Genomic DNA, 12,251 nt, shown 5'->3' with positions numbered 1-12,251 from the left:
AGTCCTGGCTTACCAGCCTCTCTCAAGCTTGACACTTTCTCTGGGCCTTTGTGCTTCAGGGGGGGGAAAGTAATTTTAAGCAAAGCCCTTAACCCAATTTTAAACATAGCCCCCATTCTTCCGTGAAGCACAAAACCCAAGAAAACACAGAAACAGCCCTGAGGGAGCAGAAACTGCTCCAACAAAGAAACGAAGCCCATGGTGGAGAGGTCTGAGGTCTCTGTTTATGAAGCTTTTGCACACACTTTACACCCACTGAGAACAAACTTCAGAAGGTTTGGACAGCTTCTGGAGCACACTTTACTCCTGGTAATTAAAATTCCAGCCAGCACTCACCTTCTGTTCACTTGCCAAACCTTCAGAAGTCACTTGTCCTGCATTAACTCTTTCAAGAAGCATCAATAGCAGGCCTTCTTCTCATCCTCACAACGAAACTCCCAACCACTAGACAGACAACCCTACCCAGAGCTAAAGAAAGGCGTTTATTCTGAGCCACCTACATTAGCCAGTAGCCTGAAAACACAACTTGCAGGTCTCAGCCATGGCTTTAAATTTGCTCATCAGTCAGCTARTGGCACAGCTATGAAGCTAAATGCAAACAAGTATATCTCTCATTGGAACGGAGRCTGGATGGCATTAGACAGCTTGCTCACATGTGAGTTTGCACTGCATAGTTGCAGCTAGCAGCAAGTGGAGATACAGTAATTTTGCTTGGTTTAATTACAAGTTTTGATGAAAGTAAGGAAACTGAATAGGGAAGGGTTGGAGGGTTTTTTTGAGTTCCCTTCCCAATTAGTCTCAACTTGATTTGAATCATTCCAATGAAGGCATATGGACTGCAGCAATCCTTTCAGTGTCTATGGATACAAAAAAAAAAAAAAAAGGGGATCTGCTCAGTGACCGTGCTGTAAGTGGTCTCCTCATTTGTTCAGTAAATGTGCCCAAGTAGAGGCTCTGAACGCATCGAGCTGGACTCACAGCAGGCTCAAATCAGCGGCGCTGCCAATTCCAACTGAATCAGGTGAACTTACCCTGACAGGGCTCCTGCCCACCTGAGGAATCCTAATGTTTCAGCCTTTTAAGCAGAAAGTGAAATTACGTCYTTTGGGTCTTTTTACAGCACTTCAGAGGCAGTGAAAGCGTTAATCATACAAATATTCAGCATCAGTACTATGCTTGATCTCCAAAGAAATTCAAATCCTGGTACACATCTCCCTGTCACATTCCTTATTTCCCCTCTGACCTTTTTTYAGTCAGCACAGAGCAGTCAGTCCAGAAACATGAGGGCTCTCTCACTGAGAAAGCAATGTCCTGGATATATCTATCCATCAGTTTACAATGACAGGTTTAAAAACAGTTTAACTGTTCAATAAAGCTATGTCTGAAATTATTAATCTTACAATACTGTTATTCAACCTCATCAAACTATATTGGTTTGCATCATTTTTTTTTTGCACAGATGTTACTATGTTAAGAGCTCATTTTTTTGGCAAATTTTTCAGTATTTTGGAATAGAAAAGAAAGCATAAGGCCACTTGAGACAGGTAAAATCTTCCCTGGTTCTCTAACTCCAGCTGCTTTGGGCTCCAGTTTGAGATTTCTTCCATTCCAAAAGTGGTTGGAACACAATGTTTAATAAAGGTCGTATATGGAACTGCTTAAGCAGGAACTTGTTTTTCTTCAAACTCTTAAACCCTCTTTTTCACCTCAGTTGCTGTATCCTTCCATGGCAACCACTTTTGCCCATGTTTTCATATGCCATCTGGACATTTCATCATTGCCATTGCATCACCTTAAGTCTCACAGTAGCTAGTGTCCAGTGTACTCAACATTAGCGAACTCCTACAAGTTTCATTTTCAATTATTTCTTAGCAAAATGCTTTCAAATGAAATGAAGCAAAACTGCATTTTTCTCTTGCTACAGCATATTTCTTATGTATAGTTCTACAAAACAGACACCTTGCCAACTGTTTCTGGATCAGAAAAGTCTACAAACCTTTGCCCTGTTCAAATAACTTAATTGGTTTCACAAGAGACAAAGACAACCACAACCACACTGTGGTTTTCAAAAGTGAAATGCTTGAGTAAGGGATAAACATCAAGTGGAGTTTTATCAAAGACTCAGTGCAGCCTAAAAATTTGCATACATCCTTGAAGACAACGGGTCAAAGCTTCAACAACTATTAATAGACATAGTGATAGTGCAACCACCAGTTACAGCGGCAGAAGGCTTAGCACTGCAATTGCAAGGAAATAGCTAATTATTTTACAACAGATAATAATTGCAAAGCTCAGCTTGTCCATGAGTGACTAATGGGTATTCCTCTTCCTTAAAGTGCACTCAGTTGTACTAATTCAGAAAACAGTAATTTATTCTTAATAATTCCTCTGTGACAGGACTGTTCAAATACTGATCCTCCAGCAACTCGGTCATGTCTCTACAGCTACCTATATCTTTAAATCAAAAATGACTGCAGTGCCACTGTCTTGGTATTTTGTGCAGTTCATCTCTTGTAGTATATCTGTGTAAACCATGACACTGTCTGCCACCAATAAACTGAAGGGATTGCAGGACTTTCCTGGTAGTTATGCCAGTGTAAAGTACAAATAATTTCACTGAGGTAAGAAGAAATTTGGTCCTGAATCATTACTTACTTAAAACTGTAAATGAAATTATGCAAAATGAAACAACTTTCAGGGGAAAAAATATGTCTAAAATGGGTCTGTCATGCTTTTATGTAACACTAGATGAGATGGAAGGAAACCCGGAAAATAAATGCAGCATAGCCTACGCTTTTGCTGTACTGAGTTGTAATGTTCTAAAAATTCATGTCAGAAAGGAATAGTGGTTGCAGTGCTGTTTGGATTACAGAAAACGTAAAGCTCTGTGCACACTCTGATGTATTTCTGCACTTTATATATATGGGAGATAAATTATGTGTGCAGCAAGCAGTACAAACAAACGAACAAGAGCCAGTGCTCCTCTGGAGTGATTTCAGGCACAGCAGGCCAGGACTTACTTGGATTCTGTTTCAAAACTTACTGGAAAGAGAAACATCTCTGCACATCAAAACCCTTGGAGTAAAGTGAAAACACAGGCATCTCTTTGCATCAGTAAGTACCAGTCATTAACACCTTGCTTCAATGCTCTCAAAAATTGCTGATACATTTAAGGGGCTGGTTGTAGAGAAGCTGGAAAATCATGATAGCTCCAGCTCTGTTGAAAACCAAACATTTTCTAACAAGGCAGGGTGGTACCTGTTGAAGTTGATCGGGTACAGGATAACATCCTCAGGTGCTCTGCCGTCCCACCGGATGATATAAGCCTGCTCGAGCATGACGACCGGCTGGTACTGCTGGTACGGCACTCCGCGGTTCACGCCTTGCAGCCGCAAGGGATGGGAATGGTATGTCGCTCTGGCGATGGATAAGGTCAGATTCTCAGGGCGTCTGGCCTGAATATAAAGCTGGGGGTGAAAGGAAAAYGACAAACATATCCATTAAACCAGCCAGGCTCAGCCTTAACATGTGCATTTGATCATCATTGCCTGTAAATGGCTTTCRCCAGCAAAGAGCTGGGAACATTTGGAAAGTCACTGAAACATTTCCAGTTCAAATACAAAGGTAAAACAGAAATAGCGTCTGCAGCCATTTGTATGGATACCATGAGGTGAGATAGGAACTGTGCAGCACCATGAAAATGCTCACTATTCAAATGCTTAAGGGAGAAAGGTAAGCATGGAAATACCACAAAGTAACTTCTTATTTATGAATTCAAAAAACTGTTCTCTAAAAGAGCTTATTCTATTGAAAATGGAGAAAACTCTTAATTGATTTCAACTGGCTTTGAATTCAGATCCCATAATCTAAAGGAATCCACATCTCCACTCTCAAGCAGCAGATGGGGCTGGAATTTTGGGGGCTAAAACTCAATGGCTTGACTACATGCCCTGATAGGCTAAATAACATGTTGCATATGCTTCAACGGAGAGCTCTTCTGTACAAGGACTGGAAGATGCTCCTGGCCTGGAGATCAATGTTACAGACCAATTACAAAACTACACTCCAACTGTATGTTTTTCTCTGTTCTGTCATCACTGAGATGAAGGCCAATTCATGCAAAAATTGATAGCTTTAGGGCTGAACATGTGATGTTCACCTGCCATGCCCCATATGAAAATCTAGTGCAAAAAGAAAATGCACTATTGGTCATATAAATCTGTTTTGGCACACAGGGATGTAGCTCGTCATATTCCTGAAAGGTTTCAAATACACCTAGGGAAGCTGAGAACACCTATGATGCTGCTTCCTTCCCTTTCTTACATGCAAAGAGTGCTCTTTGCATGAGGAACTTAAAATATCAAACATAAAAATCCATTTTATCTCAGAAATACCTAAGTTTTTGTATGGTCACCTATGCAGCATGAATATTTCCTGTCTTTGAGGCAGGTCAAAATGGAGGCAGTAGTCTTTTAACAGTTTTAATGCCACGGGCAAGGACACAAGCACAGCCAAGCCTAGTGGAGGGGCAAGAAGCTGCTTGTTGGGATATATGCATTCTCATGCAAGCCCTTCACATCTCCATATCTACTTCTGTTCCATATCTTGGCTACTTAGACTGACAGTTCTGCAGTCTACAAGCCATCTTTCACTGTTTTGTATAGGAGCTCATTTTAGTTGGGGTTTCTAGCAGCTACACACTCATAACATTCACAGCTATCATGTCCTTAAAACACAACAGGAATTGCTTTACTGGCTCCAAACCACAGCCAAGAGGCAGGTGCTTGCCATGACATCTGGTTTGCCTTTTGGTGGACCACGTGAGCCCCAAAGCAGCAGCCTCTTGCTGCTTTCTCTTTGGAATGCAACTCGTTGGCAACAGCCAGACRGAGATGGGGTATCCAGCATGGAGGTTATTTAATTTGTAGTCTATTTATGGYATGGTATTTTTGGAATTGTTTCAGCTTAAGATCTAAAGCTTCTATATTCCTGCCTGAAGGTTGCCAGTTTGTCTCCCAGTTCTGGTTTCATGCTCTAACAGAGGTGCTTGGTGCTCAGAAAAAGCCCACGCTTGAGCCTGCTCTTGGCATTGCTGAGTTCAGGCTCCTCAGCACCTACGAAATGCAGGTGGCTTCTGCCTAATCCCTGCCTGGCCCCTGAATCCTTCTGAGTYGAGAATCTGGGCCACTGGACAAAAAGTCATTCAAAACCGGTTGTAAAAGTTTCTTGGATATTTAGTCCATTCCTGCTTTTATATCGGTACAAATCTTTAAGGATGAAACACTGCTCTGAGTAATACCTATAGATCCTTTGAGATTAATGCTTATCCCAGAATTGTATCAAACATCAGATTTTCTTGAAGGCCAAAAACTAGTGATCAAGAAATTTGCCCCAAACAACCTCTGAGCAGCAGCTCATTTACTCATTCTTCATGGCTCAGGAAAGAACAAATTACTTTTACCATCTGATAAAAGACCTTTTTATCTGTAAAACCAAASAGGAAAACCTGTTTTTCCCTGAATTCAAATGATGATTGGAAAGTCAGTTATGAGCACGGCAATAAATCCCATTTCAATCTCACTTGTTCCCCACCAGCTGGTGTAGTGCTGAGGTCAGAACAGGTGATCAGAAAGGTCCCTTCCGATCTGAAAGCCCATGAATGCATTAATCATTCTCAATCAAAAAACATTTTTATGACAAAGAACAGTTCATTTTGATGTCTGATACTGCAAAATAATACCTCACTTGTGTCTTTCTGGATAAAAGACAACAGTTTCTGCCTTGTCACAGTAAACATCAATGTTATTTCCTTCAAAATACGTGTCACAGAATGTTAAAGGTGGCAGCTTCAGTGCACTTATTAGAAAACTAAAAGTAGTAATAATAAAATAAGCCAAGAAACTACAGAAATACATCCTGGTGACCCAGAAGTTCCTARAATCGAGACTGTCAAGAACAAAAGGTTCCTATGTACTTTAAGGTATTTGACTGTGTTTAAAAAAAACAAAACAAAACAAAACACAAAAATGCTATGTATAGCCTACGTTTCTTACTACAACTATTGTTCCTGGTTCAATGAAGCATTGGAAGAGCTTGCYGTATGCTACAACAAAAAGATGACAAAGAACATGTCTCAGGTGTCTGTTGGTAATATTTTCTCAGGTGCCTAAAGACCCAGTCATAGACTGGACATAAAAGGTAATAGTGACAGTTGTTTTTAAAATAAGACAGTAATTACTAGAACAAGAAAAACTGTCATTTTTGTGGCTTACTAGAAATACTTGTAAACTGACTTTGTCTCCTGTGGTGGCCAATGCCTTTCAGAACTGCAAGTCATCAAGGATATAATTTTCAACCTTGTAGAAAACCAGTATAATATCTGGTGGATCTTTCAAAATGTTTATCATTAAAGCAGATGACAATGGGTAAATGCCCTGATCCAGAAATCCACATCYAAATCCCAGGCGGAGCATCACTAAACCAGCAGGACTCCTCAYGGGAGCAGGGAATGACGAAGACATTTTCTGCAGCTACTGGACTCAGCTCGGCTCCCTGCTGTGACGCCAACTAATRTCAGCTCTAATACTGGGTTTGGGTAACCCTTTTGAGACTACAGTCAAGACCACCACATTACTTCAGAAAAAATCCCAGAGGCATCATCCACCATAAGCTASTTTTTAATTCCCAACAACCCAAGTGAAATAAAAAGAAATCTTGAGCTCCACTGGCCCAAGGTAGGTGAAGAATCGGTCATCATCCCTGCACGTTGTTCTTAGGAATTACCACATGGCCTCTTTCTTCCTCAATCTGTTATTCTGTCACACCTTTACTCACTTGAACTGATCCTGGAGAACTCTATCACTTTCCTTCCTTGCATCTACATTTGCAGGGGCAAAACACTGGTGAATAGCAGCAAAAAGGAGTGTAACAAGAGAATTTTGTTCTAGGATAAAAACCCAATCTTCCTAGTAATATCTGATTTTTTGTTAGATCTACCAAATTATTTAAGAGAAGAAAGTGGGTCATAAAGATACTCTAAAATATGAGAAGTGGTGACAGTTTAATGTAATAGGAGAAGAAGAGCTAGTTACAATGTTATAAAATGTGATCTTACTACTTGCCTGGATGGTTTAATAGACATAGTTGTCATTTTAGCTGCTTAACACTTCATGCTGGAAAGATGTATCAGATTTCCCTCTGCTTACATGGCAATTTTCCCAAGTAGATTGTGCAACTGAGAAGATAAGTTCTTTTACAATTCATATGGGATTTGCTATTCAGCTGGGTAGCGAATATGAAGATAAGCAACATGCAAAGGACTGGAACTGAAAGTCTTGGTTTCTGAGAGACCGTTCTGCTTTTTAGTTTCTTTAATGTTGCTYGGCTGCGCTGTTGGCTGTCAAAGTGGGGCAAAAGTTCTTAAAAATAAGAAGCTCAAAATACGCTTTCCACTCTTCTGGTTGTTTGATTGTTCAAGAAAGGCTTATTTCCCATGACAACAATTTTTTCTCTATGAATTTTCAAAATGAAAACCTTAAAATTCCTTCAGAAAGAAAAAAAAAATGTTTTTCTTTCCGTGAGACATGCTGGAATCAGTTCTGACCCTAAAAACAACAGCATCTGACATCAGCAGAGCTACCTTGAATTTCTACTGGTGTGCATCAGAGATCAGAAGTGGACCTCTGTCCACATATGGACACTATTAGCAGAAATATATCCCKCAGACTTTTCCTTCTCCCCTACCTGCAAGGTGCTGACACTTCTCTAGCACCATGGGTTACATGTGCATGTGCAGGTTTGCCTGTGCTTGGAAAAGCCAACTTGTCCTGGCATAGCTGGGTATCTCCTGCATCTCTTGCTCTCTTTTCATGTAGAAACATCAGTGTCCAGACTGCCTAAGCAGGCACTGAATATACAAGTGGATGCCAGCTGAAGGTGCATAACWTAGCGCAGAGAAGATGCAGGATCTGTGTAATTGCAAACACAGCAGAAACAGCATTAACGGAAATGGAACAATTTCTATTTTAGCTGTCTGCTGGAAGGTAGTGACCAAGTGGAGTGAACTGGTGAAAAAAATCAACAATCTTGCCTGAAATTATTTTATAGTAGCAAGGCATTCATTTTTCTTTAATTCAGAACTTACACTAGTTGAGTTATGTGGCAATCTCTTAATGAATAATAAYATCTTCCTTTTATGCTTATATAAGAAAATAGCATGTACTACCCAAAACACTGCTTATTTTAATAAAGTATCAAAAAAAGAGAAGTTGCGCAGCCTCTTCTGACAAATTGCTGCAAAGTAAGTGAGAAAGCAGTAATTCTGCAGCTTCCACTGTCCAGTGGGAGCCAAGGCACTTCAGATTTATATAAAAATCAGGCATTGTTTAAGAACCTAGTTTATATTTTCTGCAGTATTGAGGAGTCTCCAGTTCTGTGCCTTGGGAAACCTCACCCACCTACATGGAGATAATTATGGGATGGGCCGCTCCCTACATTTTTCTTTTATTACAGGGCTTTGCAGCAGCTGAATGGCAGCTTGACGGGACACCTAGGATTTCAGCGCCTGCTGGCAGAGTCTGAGTGAGTCACCGAGACTTGCCAGAAGATGTGCTGCCAACTCTTGTGATTTCCTTGTGAGTCTCGCTCTATTTGATGTTCTTCCTTCAAGCCTCACTTTATTTATATTGCAGCATGACCGTTTCAGCTGTCGTTAAAAACAAAGGGGCTGGCCCTGCTTTGACAACATAAACCCTACGGGCTCCAAAATGAGAAAGGGAGAACAAAGATCTGATGTTTATTACCTATGGATAGCTCACGTCAAGCTGATCCCTGAGGTCTTTGCTGGTAGCGAAAGGCTGGTGACACGGGCGCTGCGGCACGGGGCACTTCCCGAGGCTCCCTGCCAAAGGGAAGCTCGGGCAAAGTGTGCAGGGAAGGTGGTGGGATGCGGTTTGGGGATGGCAAGGAGCAAGGGACACGAACCACACTCTAGGAGGTGGGAGCGCGCACATGAGTTGTCGGATTGAAATGCCCTGAGGAAGGTCTGCCTGCAGAATTTTGTGGAGCTAAAAGTGCTGCCCGAGGAATAGGCTTTCCCAAGACTTTTCCTTTCCTGGGTAAATCRAATCCAGGAAAATAAGAGCAAGAAAAAATGAATGAGGCAACATGGGTGGGAAGGAATTCCCTGAACTGTAGGCACTTTGCTCTGAAAGGATTTGGCTGCAACACTAGCTGAAGGACTTGGAACTCATTCTTCCGTGCCAGGTAGCCCATCCCTAGTCTAAGTATCTTGGGTCCAGCTCAGCAGCTGTATGAGAGTCACTGTTTCCTTGAAGGAAAAGGGCATTTTCACCTGCTCACACCAGGGAAGAATGGAAGTTCTTGTCTAGCACTGCTACGCGAAAAGGGAAAGAAAAACAGATCTTGCAACAGCTGCTAAGATCAAAGTAAACCATGTTTCTCCATGATGGGATTCTGTCTTTTAGGCTTTGGGTCTGAAATAGGATACTCAGAATTTAGCACACAAACAAATCATCAGTTTGTCAAAATGCTGAGAATCAGGGTTATGCTCAAGTACTCCAACAATTATACCCTGCAGATTAAATCAAGTCCTGCTGCACAGGACAAAATTCTTCTACATTGCATGCATACACATTTCCCTACCCAAACCCATAAAACAAACCATTGAATCTGAACTTCACTCATCCTGTTGAATTAGATGAAAAGCGTTGGTAAGTAACAGATCCTAGAGAAGCTAATGTTTATACTTGCCTAAACTTAGCCAAGGAAATTTTCTATGGTGGAAAAACTGCCTCACCATGTAGTGCCATAAGTAGGAGAGTAAAAATAGGAACAAAAATATAAATGGCTGCCTATTTACAATTCTGAGTTTAACTGCTAGGTTGCCAGAGCACAGAGTGTTATTTCTCTAGAGACACAGGGTAAAATCTAGGTGCCAAGTACAAAACCCTGAGTTCAGTGGGGTGGTTTCATAGGTGCCTAGTCCTGTTTCTGCCCGTCAGTACTAAAACAGGGGACGTAAGTCCAGTATCTAGGGACCTAAATAGAAATTTCTGCTCTCTACTGTGCAATTAAAGCAAATGCATAGAAATGCATTAGCTGAATATGAGTGCATATATTATGAATGCATAGAGGTCTCAAAGATAAATAAATTCCTACAAGTTTCATGCAGAGAAGCATCTCGGAGAAAGAGGAGCAGACTGCTGTGAGTGATGGCCTGAGGGGCGCTTGAGGCGCAAGTCCACACATCACTACACATCAGAGAAGTCACAGAGAAAGGGCCTTCAGGAATCCCCAAATGTGAAAAAAAGGTCACTCTGAGTCTGCAACCCATCACCAGACATAACTCGAGGGAATCAGGCTCTGCTAATCCCTATGTTCACAGAACCGCTTGTGAAAAAGTGAAACCTGACAGTCTGCTCCTCTCAGGGGTCACTTTTAACACTGCTCTGTCTTTGATGACTTCAGGGTAGTTTTTATTCTGTGCTATCTTACCCTACTGATGTCTGGGTAATGATTACTGACTCCCGATGAGATATAAGTTTGCAGCGTGCTGCCAAATGCACGGAAGGATCTTAAAAAGAAAAAAAGAAAAAGACAAAGAAGAAAAACAGAAAAAGCACCAGCTGTATCTAACGAACTCTGATCTTATTTTAAGATTATTCCATATTCCATTCCACTTGCCTTTCACACCCAGCAGTTCATCCAAAAGGTGAAGGGCTGTTCTTGAGGGTAGGGAGAACATCATCTCCCTTTCAAAAGCCGTGTCTCCTGGGGGCTCCCAGGACATGCTCTCCAGCGTGGTGCTAGGTGCACCTGCCACACACAGTCTTAAAATTCAGCTTCTTCAACGGAAGGATGAAGGAGGGCTGGCAAAATTTCCAAGGAACTGGAGTTTTGAACAGGCCCTGCCACCTTTCTGTTTAAATGCATCAGTAACCTTTAGAAGTAGAGGAGCAAGGAGAGCTGACAGCAATCTCGCACAGGTGACTATGGGAGCTGTGAAAAATCTATTTACAGYGTACTCTATCTCAGATACAAAAATCCTGTGGGAATCTGAGCAGTGTATGATGAACCACAGTCTGATTTTGAGGTCATTCCCCTCAATTTACTATTCTCTTCCATTCTTTCACAGCCCTTTCTACCAAGGTGTTGACATATCAGCTAAGGCATCTAACTCACATGTGCTGTAGTAAATAGCTGAGATCACCCTGCCCTAGACTGACCCATCCCTCAGCCAGTGGTTTCTGGAMAGGAAGTAGAACTAGGTGTGAGTTTTTGTCTCAGTCACCCTATTTCATCAGCTGGGTCATGGGTGATGTGTCAGCGGAGCAACAACTTCCATTACTGAAACTAGGGTCAACAGTTATCCACCAGAGCCCCAAGACAGAGTGGACAAACGGAAAACAAGGACTAGAAAACCCCCAAACCTCTCCTAGACGGGATTTCAACTTGCAACCTCTTGTGGGAAATGGGAAGTGAAGGGCTCCTTGCAGCCATGCGTTTCTGGAAGCTGCAAAGTAGGGGCTTTACTGACTGCTTGGAGATAGGTTGATAACGCTGAGAAGAGTAAAATTATACTCAATTCATTATTCARCTCTCTCTTATCTGATGCAATGTTGAATAGGTTGCACTCCAGCACCTCTCATCAGCATTTGAGAACATCTATCCCCYGACATGCACTAACATTGCTTGCAGCCCCACCATGTTACCTGGGCAAATTTCCCGGTACATATCACCCCATTCCACCGGGGCACAGTGAGACATCCGGGGTGACGAAGCAAATAGTTGTCCGCCCTGCCTACGAAAGTGTCYGGGTAGCCTGTCACAGAGCCATCCAGATCATGGAAGATAGACATTTTGTCACCATCGTTATCGTTGTTTCCAAACCACTGGCCTGTTCTGCCGAAAAACACTTTCAGTCCAACCTAGCAGAAGAGAAGAGGAGGAAAATTAYTGGTTAGCTCTTAATGAGGATTTGGATTTGCAGTGTCTTCAGAGCCAAGTCAGCGATATATCTATAACTAGAAAGCCCTATTATTTCYGTAAGGCATACTTTAGCCTCTTCTCCTTAGAAATATCTCTGATGATACTGGTTTTCCCCCTCATTTCTTAATCCCAGGAGATATTTTCACAAAAATTAGATTTTGGGTTCTTTGATGTGCACCCGCACAACTGTTATTCCTTGAAATGACACAGTAATAAATTGTGCTGTGTCAAAAAAAAAAAAA

General features: G+C 41.7%; 2 protein-coding genes across 2 annotated transcripts in view; both read right to left on the bottom strand.

Annotated features, from left to right (window-relative positions):
* LOC146593828 (cell surface hyaluronidase CEMIP2-like) overlaps positions 1-12,251 on the bottom strand; it is a 55,508-nt gene that overhangs the window by 17,860 nt on the left and 25,397 nt on the right. The window contains exons 16-17 of the mRNA XM_085308721.1: positions 11,733-11,948; positions 3,259-3,467 (exon numbers count right to left, since the gene is read on the bottom strand). Of these exons, the coding sequence (XP_085164847.1) occupies positions 3,259-3,467; positions 11,733-11,948 (425 nt within the window). The remainder of the gene's footprint in view (positions 1-3,258; positions 3,468-11,732; positions 11,949-12,251) is intronic.
* CEMIP (cell migration inducing hyaluronidase 1) overlaps positions 1-12,251 on the bottom strand; it is a 119,475-nt gene that overhangs the window by 84,555 nt on the left and 22,669 nt on the right. The gene's annotated exons all lie outside the window — the stretch shown is intronic.

The sequence above is a fragment of the Rhea americana genome, unplaced genomic scaffold (assembly GCF_003343005.1).
Source record: "Rhea americana isolate MKP2758 unplaced genomic scaffold, rheAme1 scaffold_28, whole genome shotgun sequence".
Classification (NCBI taxonomy): domain Eukaryota; kingdom Metazoa; phylum Chordata; class Aves; order Rheiformes; family Rheidae; genus Rhea; species Rhea americana.
The sequence above is the reverse complement of the archived record's forward strand: the minus strand, read 5'-3'. Positions and strand labels throughout refer to the sequence as shown.